Source organism: Rhinolophus hipposideros, assembly GCF_964194185.1.
Source record: "Rhinolophus hipposideros genome assembly, chromosome: 9".
Lineage (NCBI taxonomy): Eukaryota > Metazoa > Chordata > Mammalia > Chiroptera > Rhinolophidae > Rhinolophus > Rhinolophus hipposideros.
The window spans coordinates 19,259,083-19,277,703 of record NC_138055.1 but is presented as its reverse complement, the minus strand read 5'-3'; the positions used below and the strand labels follow the sequence as shown (position 1 = coordinate 19,277,703).

General features: G+C 36.9%; 1 protein-coding gene across 12 annotated transcripts in view; it reads right to left on the bottom strand.

The window, feature by feature from the left end:
• Positions 1-18,621, bottom strand: part of ANKS1B (ankyrin repeat and sterile alpha motif domain containing 1B) — a 915,638-nt gene that overhangs the window by 434,479 nt on the left and 462,538 nt on the right. For all 12 annotated transcript variants that reach the window (XM_081058249.1, XM_081058238.1, XM_081058246.1 and 9 more), the window contains 2 exons: positions 10,057-10,646; positions 8,404-8,476 (listed from right to left, as the gene is read on the bottom strand). In XM_081058249.1, the coding sequence (XP_080914375.1) occupies positions 8,404-8,476; positions 10,057-10,646 (663 nt within the window). The remainder of the gene's footprint in view (positions 1-8,403; positions 8,477-10,056; positions 10,647-18,621) is intronic.

Genomic DNA, 18,621 nt, shown 5'->3' with positions numbered 1-18,621 from the left:
AACAAATTTATACCTAAAAACAATCATTATGATGATCCATAACTTATGAATTTTTTTATTATCTATATTTCAAATTATTTTTAGCTTCCACTCTCACTGGTATGAAGTCATTAATGGTGGACTTTGCAAAATGCACTGACATTTATATAGAAGTCATTCAACTAGTATTTTTGAAGTGTCTACAAAGAAGACTTTTTCAGCTTTACGTTGACTGCTCAGGGAGAATGGTCTATTAGGAATATCATGCATATCTTTAAGATACTTATATATATTTGAAATAGTGAGCTATTATCCTTTGTTTCTTTGGAAATCATTTTAAGAGATAAATTAATAGGAGGGAAAAAAGAAGTTAAGGAAGGGAGATGTCATATATTATGGTCTACTATATACCAGGAATGTAGCTACTTTCTCATTAGATCTTCCCAATAATATCAAGGGAAGATAGCTGTTACTTGTTATAGCTGCTTTTTGTATGAAGTAGTGAGGTTTTGGTTGATGAAATAATTTTCCCAAGGTCCCACTGCTGGTAATTGTTAGAGTTGATGTTCAAACCTGTGTCTATGTAGGTAAGATATTTTGCCTCAAAAAAAAAAAAGTTTTTAACAACTGGAGCTCCCTATGACAGAATATATTGTCTCTATAAGTAGTCAGTTTATCATCATGGGAAAGATGGAAGCAGATGTTGATGCTAGTTGGTCATACATGAAAGATGTTATGGAAAGTATTCCGGTACAAGAGGAAGACTGTACTTGCTCACTTCTCTAGACCACATCTAGAAGGTTAAATATTTTGCTGAACTGAAAATAATGTATCAGTTCTAACTATTGATACATCATAGGCAAATATTAGGCCACTGAATGATACTCAACTGTCACACTTAAGAGAAACTTAATTTCACTTATAAATATTTTGCTAATAAATATTACCAGTAATTTCAAAACCAGAGAATCTAATGAACAAAATATATATACTATGTAGGTTATTTTAGTTTTTAATGACTACATATTTGGAAGGAATGGTGTTAAATAAATTTTAGTGTCTCTTGTGCTAAGAACACCATTGTTTGGTTGATAAACACTATCTTTTGATAAAGATTAGATAACTCACGCTAGTCTAATGATTACTATAACTCACAATTCTACATAGTTATCCTATTATTAAGGGATTTCTTGTATGTAATCTATCTAAAAAAATAACTCAGTCACTCAGTGAAGTGTTACATAAAGTAATAATAAAAACAAGTCCCCTTTTGATTTAGACAACATAATGTGCTTGTGTATTAACACGTTCTACTATCTACCTTCCCCAGTTGGTTCTATTAAAAACAGTGCTGTAAAAAGAAATAAAAATAAAAATTAAATTATGCCTGTTGCAAAGCATTTCACAGAAAGGCTTTTATGTGCAATTTAACAGTTCAGGAAAAAAAGAATATTACTGGAGGCAAGAGAAATTCTTCCTTTGACAATAAGTGAAACTCAGGTCATGATCAGCATTTATGCATTCACTTTTGGGAGGTAGAAGAGATTCAGAGCTGTGATTCATTTAGATGTATGACCATGTGGCCTGTGCTCTGGGGACTGAGCTAGAGCCTTCCATAACAAGAGTCAGGCTTTGCTAAGAGAAAGTGGTTGTTTCTATACCTAAACATACTCAGTGCACATGAGTCTGATTTGAATTAAAGAGCGAAGCAAAGAGCTGGCTTCTGTTGTTCTGTGCAGGCAGCATATTTTATTGAAGGGAGCATAGGCTTCAGGAAGAAGAAAAGCTGTATTTGAAGCAGCTGACTTCGATAAGTTACTTAACTTTTTTTGAGCCTTTCTTTATCTGTAAAGTGGGTATAATAACACCTCACAGAGTTATTTTGAGAATTGAATGCAAAAATGTTCACAGGAATAAACCTCACAGCATCTGACACACAGTAAGAATGGAATGCATTTCAGCTTCTTTCTTCTTTGCCATTTCTCTAACATAGTGACTGTGGGAAATTGTAAATACATTTTTTTTTAAGTGCTCTCTCTTTAAAACTCTTTTTAAAAAGAGTTTGAGGAATGATATTCCCATCAGCAATCTCAGCAGGACAGCTATCAGCTGAATCAATGGCAAAGTACCTCATAACGCAGAGCTAGAGATCTAGGAGCAAATGTCGGAGGCCTGGGAGCAGCCTGGGGAGCTGTGGGGCTACCTGCCCTAGCCATGCAGAAACCCAAAAGAGCCCCTCTTTGAGAAAAGGACCATGGGAGCTCTCTCTGCTCCTACAGACCAAGGAGAAGGTGGGGCTTCAATCACAAGGTGACAACACTTACTGTGCTTTAGTGAATTCCCAAATTCCTAGAAACGCTTCATGGAGGGTCTCTACAGCTATGAGGGACTGAACTACACTGGCCCTCAGCCTCTTGGAGGAAGAGGAGCAAAAGCTTAGAAAGTGGGGTGTGGGATTAACATTCGCTACTGTTTTCAGAGCTACTGTGTTTCCCGGAAAAAAAGACCTAGCCGGACCATCAGCTCTAATGTGTCTTTTGGAGCAAAAATTAGTATAAGACCGAGTATTATATTATATCATATCGTATCATCTCATATCATATTATATTATACCTGGTATTTATATTATATTTTATTATATTATATTATATTATATTATATTATATTATATTATATTATATTATAATTAAAGACCCGATCTTATTTTAATATATCTTATATTAAAATAAGACCGGGTCTTCTGTTAATTTTTGCTCTAAAACATGCATTAGAGCTGATGGTCTGGCTAGGTCTTATTTTTGGGGAAACACGGTATGTATTTTCCAGAAAATGGCTTATGAATTATGCTTTATGCAATATAGACAGTGTAGCTTTTGATAAAATCCTTCACAAATTCATTTTAATAGCTTTCATTTATAATTGAAATCTAGCTGGAATTCATATATTGGCAAAAGTAGGTTTTTAAAAGATGAGACTCTAGATATTTCTCTTTGAATACAATTGAACCTTAAGTATAAGAAAAACAATCCCAGCCTTAAAACATACCTTTTAATGAAATACTAATTTTTTAAATTCATGTACTTGACATCAATCTAATCCAGTCCATACAGCTGAAGTCTGTTTAGTGTAACAGAAGATTATTAAAGACAGTGCAGAAATAGGAAGGTGTTTATAAGATTATCTGCCACCCCGGTATTGGAAAATCTGGGCACTCGATTACTCTGCACTATTTGCTGTTGTGGAATGACACGCAGGACCTGTGGAGCCAATTATTTTCTCCACTTTACTTAAGTGATCCTCAGTCTCATCAAGAAGATCATCAAACTGATTCTTAGAAAGTGTGACAACCTGAAGCAGTTCCAATGAACAGGGTAAATTTCCTAACTTGGAAGTGCTTCCTTGTGATACCGGGTTTCCCTGAAAATAAGACCAGGTCTTATATATACAAGGACAATGGTTAAAAAATAAATGATATGGATGGACCTAGAGAACATTATGCGGAATGAAATAAGTCAGACGGAGAAAGACAAATACCATATGATCTCACTTATATGTGGAATCTAAAGAAAAAAATAAATGAGCAAACTAAACAGAAACAGTCTGAGATACAGAGGAAAAACTGAGGGTTGCTAAATGGGAGGGGGGTGGGAATGAGGGAGAAGGTGAGGGGATTAGAAAGCACAATCAGTAACCATAAGATTGTCAAGGGGGTATGAAAGACAGTTTGGGGAATATAATCAATAATGTTGTAAAGATTTTGTAGGGTATCCGATGGACACTTGTCTTATTAGGGAGACCACTTCAAGGATGATGTAGATGCCTGACCACTGCAGTGTACACCTGAAGCTGAATAATAATGAATTTTAACTATCATTATATATATAGTCACAGGATGTGGAGTCCAGCATAAGGAATAGAGACAGTGGAAATGTAATGGCCATACGATGTCAGAGGGGTAGTAGATTCGGGAAGGGGGCTTATCACTTTGTGAGGCGTATAAATGTCTAACTATTACATTGTTTTGTACACCTGAAACTAATAAAAAAACATTTTAAAAAAACACTTCAAGAAAGACTCTACATGAAAACAACTTAGAATATGATAGTTATCGCTTAACCACAATACTCACTGATCAAAAAAGATAAGCAAGAATTCCCAAGGGTTTTCCTGTGTGGTGTACGCCATAATTGGAAAAACAGTCATGCATACTAGTACTTGGAGAAGAAGCAAGAACATTTATACTTATGGATCACCTGGTACATTCTAGGCTATAGTCGTACAAGTGTATTTTAAATTTTGCAGCAGTTTTATGAGGTGATTGTCAAAAATCTGAATTTACAGGCGAGGAAGTTGACATTAAAGAGATCACAAAGCAAAGCTAAGATCTCAAGCCAAGTCCATATAACTTCAAAACCTATTCTTTGAAAAAAATCCTACACATGGAAGTACATGATGATATAGATTGTACTATCACATTACAAATCCAGCATCACTAAAAAAGGATATTCTACATAACATGAGGAATTCAATATCATTGAATCCTACTGCCAATGCTAATTTGTTTGGCATTTACATCTGATTTCACGTGGGAAACCAGGAGTTATGTTTGTGAAAATTATGTGTTACTATTATTCTGAGTGAGAATCTAAGGGACTGACCTAAAATAAATCCAGTAAATTTTATTTACTTTTATTTCTATCTTAGTCCTGTATAGTTGAGGTTGCTGGGTAAGTTTCCAACTACAATGTAATTGCTGAGGAAATTAAAAAAAAAAAAAAAAGAGGAAAGTGGTTTTTATGAGTGTAATTAGTTACATGTTTCATGGAGACTGTTCAAACTTTGAGCTGGTTTATATTGATAGGTGTGAAGATGAGAGTGTTTCAAATCCCTTTCTGCCAATAAATATTTTGTTTACAAAATACCTGAAATTACAAAGATGCAGGTTTGGGCAAGAGCAAACAAAAACATTGAAACAAAATGGGCAAGGGCATGGGAAATGCAATGCTAATCCTTGATCTTTCATACATTTCCATTGCTGATGATTTTATTCTCCTAATCATCCTCTGAGGTTTTTCGCAACAAACATCATAAACATTCATAAAACTATGCAGCTCTGTTAAAGCTGGGCATCGTACTTGGCTTAGTGGCTTCCGAAGCAAAATTCCAGGTACTGACAACACATAACTGTGTAAAGTAGTATTTCTTCTCGCTAATTCTAAATTTACCTCCCAGGAATTTCATTGTACATCTCTTCCCCACTGTCAAGCAAAAAGAGGATACTCAGACTTCAGAAAAACAGTTTAGACCATTTAAATGAATACCTTCTAGATTTTTCTCTTTTGTTTGCCAGGGTGCTCTGGAGTTTTATGCTGTTTTTTAGTAACTACTCTTTTCTGGTACCTCTTGAAAGTTGGGCTTGCTACCATCTGTATTACAATTGACACACCACAATGCCAGGGGATACAGCAATGAAGACTAAGGGGCTAGCTGACATCATAAAGTCCTTAAAGAAAGGGCTGATGTGTGTTTATTTTGAAGTGGCCACAGTGTCAAACACAACATCTCCCTCAGGGGAGGGCAAGGAGAGAGCTGAAAGATAATGCATACCCACATGTGTCAGACTCTACATACATGCCATTCCACAAGTCTCTACCAGAATCCTATATTAACATCCCCATTTCTGTCCATGGGGAAACTGAGTGAGTTGCCTAAGATCATGCAGTTAGTAAACAGTAGAGCTGAGATCTGAATTCATGTCGGTCTGACGTTTAATTTCACCATGTGATTTCCCGACTATACTCCGTACCAGATACATTATTTGTAGAATGTCATCTCTGTGGGATTATCATCTCTCTAGTTCTATTCAGCCTCAAGAGGAAAAAGCTTGCAGCCCAGTAAAGTTGTAATTCACCAATGGCTAAATGGCCACCAACTGGAATACCACGTTATGGTCAATCGCTTAGTACCTAATTAGTGTCTAATTAAGAGGTGAAAATTAAGATGCATACAGTAGCAGTCTTTGTTAATACTAATGATACTTTGCTTTGAGGACTGAGTCTATAATTTCATTTTTATTATCACTATAGAGAAATAGTAAATAAAGGCAGCAGGTAGGATGGCAACATGAGAGGTGGAAAGACGAGAACTAAGGAACAACAATCTGTGGATTTGTTTACCACTAAAATGACCTTCAAAGGCAGCTTTGCCTGAGTGGCATTTTTAACATTTACCGTTATTTTCCTTATAATCATGTTTATAACATTTTTACAATTTTATGGTACTATCTGTTTGAAGAATTTTAGAATGTTAAAGTTCAATGTCACCTACGTCTTCCAACAGAGAAGCACTAGATCTCTGCTTGGACATTCTCAGTATCAGGGAATTTACTTCTGATAAGAAAATAAATTCTCAGCTTTACCTTCAATCAAAAATCTGCATTCCTCCAGCTATCTTAAAATTATTCTGTAAGTATATCTGAAAGAATTATGTGGTAACATACATTCCTAGACTAGTTCTTCAGATCCTAGGAAAGACTATCAGCGTTTCTGGGAAAGAGAGCTGGCAACACATGCTATCACAGAGCTAGTATCCTACTCGTGTCGCTACACGTGGGCACACAATTTTAGTACTTTTTCATGTTTCAATTTTAAAAATCTAAAACAAATATGCATTTCATAAAAACATAGTTTAACTTTTAAAAACATTATCACTTAATTAACACATTGCCTAGCCACATTACGATATTAAGTTCTTACTTGTCCCAGCACATGAGAAATGAGTGAGGTGCTCGAAAAGGGTCTCATTTTAGACCTGAATATTCCATAACAGCAACCCCAGATTTCAGTGTCACTTCTCATCCACTCAGGCCCAGCTCACCACGAGAGAGCTATTCTCCAACTTACCTGTGCTGAAGAGTCACGTGGAGTGCTGTTTAAAAAGGCCCTGGTGACCAGTCAAAGGTCCACAAAGTCCCATCACTGGATACCCTGTCATATATTTGGGCTTCTTTCACACAGATCTTAATCTTATTATCTCTACAGAAACATCAACTATTATTGCTAACTTAAACACGAGAGAAACATGAGCTGTTCTGGGAGCTTAGAAATCACCTGTGTTAACTCCATATGCTATAAACTTATTTAATCTACAGTTATACCACTACTTAGTGGCAGGGTAGGATGGAGTCAGGTCTTTTGACCCTTTCCAGAACAACAGTTTATTTAGTATGAATATTACTGTTATTTTCAGGTTTAGGCATCTGGTACTTGACATCATCTATCAGTACTGAGCAAAGTCTTCAAAGAAAGTTTCAAATGGCCGTTTACTCTGAGCCTTTATTGTAGGGAAGAAAACAATACGCTGTAAGGGTAATATATTAGACAGTGATTACAAAACCGAGTACCTAGGAGACACTCTGCTAGGTATTCTGGAATACGTGAAGATGAGTAACATAGGTCTTGCCATACTGGCACTTACAACTTGGAAGTTGTCAATCATTTTGGCCAGGATAAATGCGATATTTCACTCAAGGAGAAATAGTCGTGCATTACATCATGATATTCCACAACACTTTGAAGTGCCTCAGAATTATCTTTATGTAAAGTTGAGATTCCATTAATGTTAACTGGCATAGTAAAATATAGCCCATGGGGGGGAAAGAAATCTCTCAATGTGCTAAATCAATATATGAGGTCTGACAATTACATTCGCAAAATTGTTGCAACGATATTGTTAGCTTTTTTTGATATCAGAGGGATTATTCATTATGAATTTGTACCAAATGGACAAACAGTGAACCAAGTTTACAATTTGAAAGTGCTGAAAAGGCTGCGTGAAAAACTTAAAACGACCTGAACTTTTCGCCAACAATTCATGGCTTTTGCATCACGACAATGCACCAGCTCACATGGCACTGTCTGTGAGGGAGTTTTCAGCCAGTAAACATAACTGTATTGAAATACCCTCCCTACTAGCCCTATCTGCCCCCAATGATTTCTTTCTTTACCCAAAGATGAAGAAAATATGGAAAGGAAGACATTTGGATGACTTCAGGACATCAAGGGTAATACGACAACGGCTCTGATGGCCATTCCAGAAAGAGTTTCAAAATTGTTTTGAAGGGTAGACTAGGCACTTGTGTCAGTGCATAGTTTCCCAAAGGGAGTACTTCGAAGGTGACTGTACTGATATTCAGCAATGAAGTATGTAGCACTTTTTCTAGGATGAGTTCGCGAACTTAATTGTCTGACCTCATACTTATAATTGATATTGTCTAAGGTCATGGTTGTTTGGTATGAGTGGAAGGAAATCATTCATAGCTGTTGTTATTATAATAAAACATGAAATTATCTAAAGGCTCCTATCATTGTCTAGCTAGTTTTGAGCACATTTATTCATTACAATATAGAGGAAAGTTTTCCTTACTTGCGGTCTCACCATTCATTTCTTCAAGTCCACTGTTAATTCCAACATCTATGGAACTCATTATTTTGTCAATCTGTGAGAAACAAAAAGCATATAAATGAATTATGACATTCACTTTTAGCTCTGCATTTTAAAATAACGTTTAAATGCCAGAAGCATATATTCTTGAGCAATACCATAATGAAGAGACTGACAGAGAAAGGGTTAAAGGAAGCAGACATCTTTTGAATTGCTTTTAAAAATATAAATTATGTTTCCCTTTCTTAAACTTTTCTTTGTATTTCCTAAAATGAACTTTGTTCATACCTACATGGGTGAGTTAGGAATTGTGTATTCTTTAAACTTTGTAGGAGAAAGATGCTGTGAAAAAATTCATGTACGATATCTGTCCACTAAGGCATGTATTTCATCTGATGGGTGTAGGGGTGGGTTTCAGTTTGTGGGCAAGGCCATTGGAACCAAGATAGTACTAAATGGTTTGACCAGCCACAAGTTGATTTGTGGCATGTAATCACAAAAATGAAGGCATGGAAAGAACTTAATTCTAAGAGATAAGTTAAATAATTCTGCCTCATTCCCAAAAGGATTTCAGATGTTATTCACAGAGTTAATAAATATAAGAAATAGACTCGAACAAACTATCAATCCAGTAGTATGGGATTTATAAGAAGAAATGACTGTCTAAGCTTTAGCCATTCATGGTTTAATCCCCCTCCTTATCACTCTAGGAATCCTCGTAAGACAGCAGGTTTTCGAAGGGACAATGAGCATTTTTAGTTAAATGTCTCATTTTGATCAGATACAGAGGGACTGAGTGATTTTTCCCAAACATCTCAATTCAGAATGTCAATATCAGAACAATTTCCATTTCTAGTTTTCAGAGTACTATAGGGACCTATTGTGTTTGAAAACTCAATCCAACTGGCATAGTCTTTTGAGCGACAAAATGTGACATGTTTGAATGAAATGCTAAAGGAGAGTATGGCCCATTCTTTGAAGAAATTCAAGAAAAAGCAAGAAATGTCTTTATTTCATGATGCAGTCCTCCTTAGGGCAAAGAATAATATTTTATAACCTTACAAGGGTACTTACTTACACTCTGAGTAACTCTATGAAATTAAAGACTTTGTCTTTAGCTAGAGCTTAAATTGGTGATACCGGCTTCCAACACATTGTTTTCTTTAGTGTCTTTCTGATACTTGTAAAATGGAAATATTAATTTGTATTTATTGTAAGATTCTAAGATCTTCTGGAAATATAGATACTTTCAAGAAGGGAGATGAACTAACAAAGAATTTAGCAAGTAGCAAAATGATACAGGGCAGCAAAAATACAAAGATTTTTCTCAATTTGTCAGCTGCAGCGCTTGTGAGGGCATAATGTGAACATTCTCTTGTACCTCATAGCTAGTTATTACTTCTGCTTGATATCAATTTCCATGGAAACGCTAGATTTCCCGATAAGTGTGGAATTATTTGTTTTTACACTTGCTGTGAAATCCACAGCATCACGTATTACCCCTAGAACCTTTTCCTTCCACTTAGAGCTGTATGCGTTTGTTAATTTTTTCTTTTGCCTCTGAAAGACTTAAGCTGAAAATCCTTCCCCCAAACCTCCCTCAACTCCAAAGCCTTAAATAAAGAACAGGCTTACTTCTTCCCATTCAGAAGTGAAGGATGGCGTTCTTTCAGAATTCCCTTTAGAACTGTGTTCAGCAGTTGAAGATTCACTCCAGTTAACTCTCGATGTTTTCTCATTAGAAGGGTAGGTAATGAGATCAGAATCCGATTTAGACACATTTTTTGATAAGTGCATATCAATCAGGGCTTTTGGCAATGACCTTATCCTCCCCAGCGTACAGGCTCTCTCCACAAATCCTCCTGTGTTCACAATCCACTGGTCCCCATTCCGGGATCCACTCCTAGTTGTTCTTGTGCCAACAGTGGTATGGTTTTCAAGTGGGTTGCTTTTTTTGTGAAAAATTGTCCTACTGACCACTTTGGGTTTAATTTTCTTTACCAAAGGTTCTGAGTTCTTTTCTATTGGAGACTGTTTGAACGGCAAAGGATTATTTGCCAGACTGACTTCATTGTGTCCTTCTTCACATTCGTCCCTTTTTCCATAGAGATGGAATGGATTTTCAGGGGACTCACAGGCTGGGGAGGATCCATGCAGAAGGCCTGCAAATTGCCCAGGATCATATTCTTTTGGGGGATCATTGTCCTCCTGTTGAGAGAGGTCATCTACAAGAGAGAGGAAGGATGTCAGGATGCTTGTTTCTAAATAACTCTGAAAACCCTGAGACCTTAGCTGTGTCCTGTCAAACTTGCACAATACCCAGACATTTGATTTATTGCTACACAATGCTATCCCCATAAATGTACGAGCTGTATAGTCAAATAAGTGTGTGTGGGCATACATGTGTGTATGAGAGAGAGAGAGAGAGAGAGAGAGAGAGAGAGAGAGAGAGAGAGAGAGAAGAGGAGAGGAGAGGAGAGGAGAGGAGAGGAGAGGAGAGGAGAGGAGAGGAGAGGAGAGGAGAGGAGAGGAGAGGAGAGGAGAGGAGAGGAGAGGAGAGGAGAGGAGAGGAGAGGAGAGGAGAGGAGAGGAGAGGAGAGGAGAGGAGAAGAGAAGAGAAGAGAAGAGAAGAGAGCTATAGAGAGAAACTGGATCTTTCTGACACACCTTAGAGTGCATTTCAAAGGTGTGAACTAGGTATTCAATTAGTAATTGCATACCCTTCTCCCTTGCCCACAGGGTGTATGTTTTATATTGGATGACAAAATTGGTGTCCTTAAAGTGAGACACCCACTGAATTGAGTCACTGTTCAGTAGGACATCAGGCAGGTAACTCAAGATCATGCATAATGACATCCTTCTGTCCTTCCCCAGCAAATAAATTCAAAAACAAAATCTTGAAAAGAAGTATAATTGGAAGTAAGTTAGGGTTAATAATCCTAATAGTGTTACTGTAAATATGATATGAAGAATAATTCCACTCAGATTATATACTTTAGACAAAAAGAATTTGTGCAGGCTTAACATAGGCAAACAATGCAATCCAATATCTCTAAAAAGTGAGACTCTTTTACAAGAAACTGATGTTGAGCTATTAACACAAAGCTATCTTTTTCTTTTTTCTCTAAAATACCATTAGTTATTTTTGAGTTTCTTCAGGTTTTTGAAAATGCAATGCAGAGAAGAAACCAAAGAGAAATAATGATTTTTATTTTCATGTTTTCTAAGATGAAACACTTTTTCTAAGATAAATGTTCTCTGAGATTTAAAATATGCCACAATTTGTCTTCTAAAGATATACTGTGTGAAAACCTGGCCAAAGAACTTAGCAAAGGAAGTCCGTTTACTTTTGTGACTGGTCATTTTAATTCATTTGGGTGAATATTTGTCACAATCAACAGTTAAATCACCCAATAAGCCCATAACCCAATCTTGTAAAAAAATCAAATTCTATGTAGCCAGTATCATAAATAACAATGACAAATCCAAAACTGAGTGGCTGACTCACACTTTAAAGAACACCAAAGATTTTATAAATTAACAAGTAACAGTTAATCGGAATGTGCTATTTACTAGGCATTGAATTAGGGGTCATACTTACATCATCTCATCTGATCCTCATAACAATCCTATGAAATTATGAATAATAATCATGATTTTCTGATAGATACGGCCAGAATATTGAATTCATATATTTACACAAATCCGCAACCACAACAGGTATTTGCCCAGAGGATGCTACAGAGAAACTGACTTTCTTTGTTCAAGTTTGGTCCCAGGCCCCTATACTGTTCTCTCTGTTAGAGCTGATAGAAGCAGGTTGCTCCTGGCTTTCCCATATCCCCAGACCTCACCCTAATTCCTGCTTGGCTTTTCCTAACAGACAATGTCCCTCTGCCACATCTATCGGAATGGTATCCTGAGATGAAAGAAAGAAGAGTGATAGGAAGAGAGGTCCAAGAGACAATCTAAAAGAGAAACAATTTGCACCCATCCAGTACCATTATAATCACTTTATCTTCCCACAAAATCTCTGTCTCTTTCTAGTGTAGCAACACTATGTCCTTGACAACACTCCATTTTGTCTTCCCCTCACAAATGAGACACTTTTTGGAATAGACTACTGGGTGGAGAGTCAGGAAAGGCAGCTTTGAACTCTTTCTAAAGGCTAGAGTTTATGGCCTATTATATACATTTTTTAGAAGTCAAAATTAACGCTGAGACAACTTAAGATGCTAAAGTTTCCCTAGCTAGTAAGTGGTTAAGCTGAGATTCAAACTAAGGCCTATCACATTCCCATACCCCTTGACCTGGAAAATATATCACTATTAAGATAAAAGAATAATCTAGGGTTCAAGGAAAATAAAGTAGGCCCTTTGTGAGGAGGGACTTGTTTCATGTTTATGACTGTTTCTGGAATTTGGGACAAGTGGATTAAAAGCATTTTTTCCCCTGCTTCATTTAAGTAAGCTAATACTATGAGGTATTAGCTCGTAAATAAAATCAGGTATTTTGTTTCAATTTATTTTCTCTTTTTTCTTCCAAGGTTACTTGGCTCCCCCACAGTGCTTTGCAAGATAAGTAGGTTGATATGGAATGGCAGTAGTAGGTAAATAATGTGAAAGGAAGAAGGAATTCTGAAATAAGGAAGTTGAGAATTTTATTTTGAAAGTTGATGAAGAAAGCTGAAGAGTTTGAGTTTGAAAGGACAACTGAAAAGAACCAGCCTATTGTGGGAAAAAGATTTTGTAAATCTCAGTCAAGAGGCTTCTGACCATGTTCTCGATAATGAGCGTTCTAGAGGCATAATATTATTTAAAGTTTTCCGTGAATATTATTATTAGGTTACCATCCCCTCTGTGGTTTGACCAAAATGGTTATATAATAATCACAACTGAAAAAAGCTTTATGCTGTCCAAGTCCTCTAGTCATAAACAGACACTTCCCTAAGAATTTAGTTAGTTTATAAGATTAGTCCTTTGAATAATAGCTTTTAGCATCATGACAGATGGTAACATTTTTGCTCAGAGATATGAAAGGGCAAATGTTATTCGCTTATTTCAGTGGCCATACTCTAAGGATTACTCAAATCAAAGACAATGAGAATTTGATATGAAACCTCCTGAAATGCCAGTTTGGTGGAACTGATTTCAGTTCTGGCCCCAATCGGCAGTGATTCCCTGTAGCCACACCCCGCCTATATCCAGTCCACCCATATGATCTGGATGTGGCCACGTGACTTGCTTTGGCCAATGGGACAAGAGCAACCATGATATAAGCGGAGACTTGAAAAGCACTTGTGCATTGAGGCTTGTTCACTTGCTGCTCTTGGAACCTGCTGTCACGTGAACAAGCTCAGCCTGGCCTGCTGGATGATGAAATGATACATTACCCAACTGTTTGAAATTGTAGGTTTTATTATTTTTCAAGTATGGAGAGGCTAACAGATCAGGAGACAACTGCCATCGAAGAGACAGATTGTTATAGATCCAAGAGGAAGGAGAGCAGGCCATGCCACTGGGGGTGGGGGTAGGAGGGGCACAGAAGGAAGCACCAGGATTGGTCAGGAGGCAGAATGAGTGAAGGAAAAGGCAGGTAAGAGCCTTTATTGTGGTTTCTATGGAGGGGGAATTGGTGAAGCAGGATAAGGCGTATTTAGGATTGGCTACTTTGAATCATTTCAGCTGCCCCTATGGCATAGGGACGGTACCTATGATATGATACCTGGCCATACTGTGAATAGAGCAAGTAGATGATGGCTCAAAGTATGTATGAGAGCCTGATAAAGGATGTTGTTGGTATTGCTTTGGATTGGCTTTCTTGGGCTCTGGATTGGCTGGTTTGCATATGAAAGGTATATTTTCAGGCAAGTTATTTACTATATTTAGCGAGTCCTGGGAGGAGTAGTCCCTCCAGAGTCAGCAAGGTCCCAAGAGGTCAAAGCATCATAAACAAACAAACAAACAAACAAACAAATAAATAAATAAGCATGGTTAATACACCAGCTACCCCCATTCTCTCAGTTGATAGCCAGCAAACTTCTGCACTGTTTTAGGTAATTATAAACGTCTTTGCCACAAGCATGTTTGCCAGAAATATTTTCTATGTACAACTAATTGGCCATAAGGTAATTTTTCTGTAAAAGATGAAATAACTAACTGGTTGACAGTTTCATTTACATTTGGCAGACATAAATGTATTTTGTCAGTTCGGTTTCATTCTCCATTGATGAAGATCTCGCAGTACTCCCATTTTCATATTATATAAACCTTAGCCCTCATAATGGTCTATATCTTGACGAGTAGACGTGGTAGTCTTAAAATAGTGGGTGATAACTACGTATAAAGCCAGACTACAAAGTAATATGTAAAGCCAGATTAAATATCATGCTAGAAAATAACATATCAGTTTTTGCAAGTTCTTTGGTGAGCACAATCAGTCCTCCCATCTGTTAAAACCAAGTTTACCAAGCTATGGCAAATATAAAAGAGGAGACCACTAGTAATACACAACAGTCTTCCAGAGCATTCGTGATCAATTCTTTAGTTGGAAACTGACACCTGTTTTAATAAAGGAAGAATGTTAGCAAAAAAGAAAAAAATACAATGCTGAGTGAGGAGGCGAATTAATAAGGAAAAAAGTATAATACAATGAACAAAAAACTTCAGAAACAATGTATTTTCATTTTTCTCAATAGTCTTTTAAATTTGTTATTAATTTTTTCATGCTTAATGATGTCTTTTTTAATGACTTTTATTTTTCGTTATTTTATCTTTTACAGTGAGTCGCCTTACGGCTAATTAGTTATGTGCAAACATGCTTGCAGCAAAGATGTATTACAAAATTATAGGACATGTTTCTACACGTGTGTGTGAGATCACCCAGGACCATCCAACCCCAGGCTGATCAGCCTACTGACCAGAGATGCTTGGGTAAGTCCAGCCAAGATTAGCACCTGCCAGAATCATGATCTAAACAAACGGCTGTTATTTTAAGCCATTAAGTTTTGGAGTAGTTTGATATGGAGCAATAGATAACTGATTCATCTTGTAGCCCAAGTTTTAAAGAAGAATTAATACATTTTTCAAAATAAATTCTGGCAATGTTTATTTTTTCATATCTAGAAATGATGATAGTAATTATATATCCTATAAGTGTGGTGAAGACTAAAATAATAGAAGTAAAGCAGTTAGAACAATGCCTGTGACATAGCACATATTAAATACATGTTTCTATTATTACAATAACAATTTTTAATCTAGAAGGTTTTGTTTTTACAAAGAAAGGCAGTAGCAATTGATTATTTTAAGCACTCAATACAGATTGTTATTTTGACATGTTAAACACATGGGATTTGCTACCTTGTTTCTGCTTGCATATTTTTAAAAGCATCCTTTGGAAAGGATTTTTGCATTTTCCTACTATTTCTTTAGATGAAACTGAGGAAAAGTGTATATATTAAACTGTTTTCATAACTTGTTTCACTTAATTTCACACTTCTCTTTTAATAAATGGATATTTCATTCTAAGGTACAGAACTAAATATGTGTGAATTCCAATCTGATAGTTATTCAAAGCATCATTACCATTTCAAAGAAATGTCAGAGTAAGTATCCAATAGTAAGCAGTTCAATCTCTTTTAATCCATTTTTGCCCCTGATCTTTGTCACCCATATAAATACCTGAATAACAATGAAACCAAAAATGTCATGTTAAGATGAAAACAAATTATGGAAAACAAGTGATTTCTTCCATTGTAGTCATAACCTTTGTCTATTGGGTCATTGCATTCCTCTTTGGAAAATAAAAAAACTTTCTCCATTTTGAGGGATTCTAGCACTGATGTTGGTATTAGTAGAAATTCTAAATTGATTTCACCAATATCTATAAAATGCTTCCTGTGTACCAGGTACTATCCTAGGTGCCAAAGTTTGAGCAGTGCCAAAGCAATGCCCTACCCTCAGGGCAATTACATTCCAGTGAAAGAATGTAATTTTTATTTGCAGGCAGATAAAAAATACTATAATCTCTGATGATGGTAAGTTCTACGAAGACAATAAAGCAAAATAATGAGATAGGAATTGTTATTGCAGGCAGAGGGAAGAAGGTATAAAAAAAAAACCCTGAGGCCATTCTGAAGGCCTTTGTAGCGACAACAGAAGGGTGAGAGGGTGGTGTACGAACCCGGGTTCTTGAGAGAAAAAGAGAGACAGAGAGAAGGGTAGTTCCAGTTTGAATCCAAAGGCCTGGTAGATGCTGAGAGAAAATGATGTAAAGTTGTAATCTGGATCCAAAGGCCTGAGAACCAGAAGAGTTGGTGTAGTTCTAGTCTGAAGGCCAACCGACTTGAGATGTTTCAGGTTGAGTCCATAGGCAGGAAAAAAGCTGATGTCCCAGTTCAAAGAGTGTCAGGCAGAAAGAATTCTCTCTTGTTCAGGTTGATGGTCAGCTTTTGTGATGTATTCAGGCCTTCAACTGATTGGAAGAGGTCCACCCATATTAGGGAGGGTAATTGGCTTTACTCAATCTACCAAGATAAATGTTAATCTCATCCAAACATACCTTCATAGAAATATCTAGAATAATATTTGACCAAATATCTGGGCATCCTATGGCCCAGTTAAATTGACACATAAAATTAACCATCACAGTTGGGTAGAATGGGTTGGAGATGAGGTCAGAGATTAAGGTAGGGGTAGGGTTTACATGATCTGATTGACACTTTTAAAAGATCCCCTGGGGGGCAGCCAGATGGCTCAGTTGGTTAGAGCGTGAGCTCTTAACAACAAGGTTGCCAGTTCAATTCCCATACGGGATGGTGGGCTGTGCCCCCTGAAACTAGATTGAAAACGGTGACTGAACGGAGTGGAGCTGCGCTCTCCACAACTAGATTAAAGGACAATGACTTGGCTTGGAGCTGAAGGGTCCTGGTAAAAACACAGTTTCCCAATTAAAAAAAAAAAAAAGATCACCGGGTATTTCTGATGGCCAGAACATGACCATAATACAGTATTTTAAAAAAATTAATCTCCTCAAGTCCCCTCATAAAAGAAAATTCATATGAAAGTGAAAGAATAAAATGATCACATGATAGCAAAACAAAAACAACAACAACAAAAACCAAACTATGGGTGACCCCTTCAATAAAGCATGTATCAAAGAATCCCCGTGGCCCCGGAATACGGATGCCTAGCCACATCGTGGGACAGAGCAGGATCCAGAACTGGATTAGCAGCTGTGCAGCGTTAGTGGTGAAAAGGAAATTTGATGGAGCCTATAAGCCATGGCACCCAGAAACTGTCATCAGACTGATTTCCAAATGGAGAGGGCCTGGCATTGAGCAGGATGCTAAGAACAACTAGCAGAACTTGAAAAAGTCCTGCAAAAAGACAATGAGGAGGAGCTTAAGCCCTTGAAAATCTCAGAAATATTTAATAGATATATGCATTTAGAAAGCTAGCGGCTCACTCTGAAGAAAAACTTTCAGGAGCAGAATCCATACTGAACATGCGAAAACACCAAAGCTCTCAAGGAGAAAATCATTTCATATAAAAGGGAGGTGTGAGTGACATGGAAGGGAAAAGTCCAGAGGTAGGGGACCTTGAATATAATAATAGCAAAATACAATGTTCAAATGTGAGAGTACTACTTTGGAAGGAACTCTGGAGACTACCAAGGTTAAAAAGGAAGGAAGCCTTTCTGAATTAAGCAAAGAAGTACCCATATTTCTTAATACTTAGTGACAATAACAGAGGAGAATGTCCTTGAGCTGTGAAACAGGGAAAACTGCTGTGGCTCATGCCTGCTCTCACACAGAAACCTCTTCTGAATAGTCCAAAACAAACACAGCATTTGAATGGAGGCCCATTTAAAGACATTGCAAGAAAAAGACACGAAAATGAATGTTTAACAGCTAATGAAAACAAACCAAAAAATATGGCCCCAAAGAATTTGAAAGCTGTAATCTAAAATTCAAAATTATTTGAAAGAAATTAAGGAAATGATTAAAGTTCTGAAAGAACAACCTAAATCATAAGTAGAAGAGCTCAGACATGAGAGAACTTGTCATTCTCTTTCCCCTTATCCTTTCAGTCCATGAGAAATTCAGTCCAAAAGTCATTGTTAGATGGAGAAGAATGAGCTGCCATGCATACCTTCAGTAAAGAGAGGGGTTTGCAGTGGTCCAGAGTAGGGTATCAG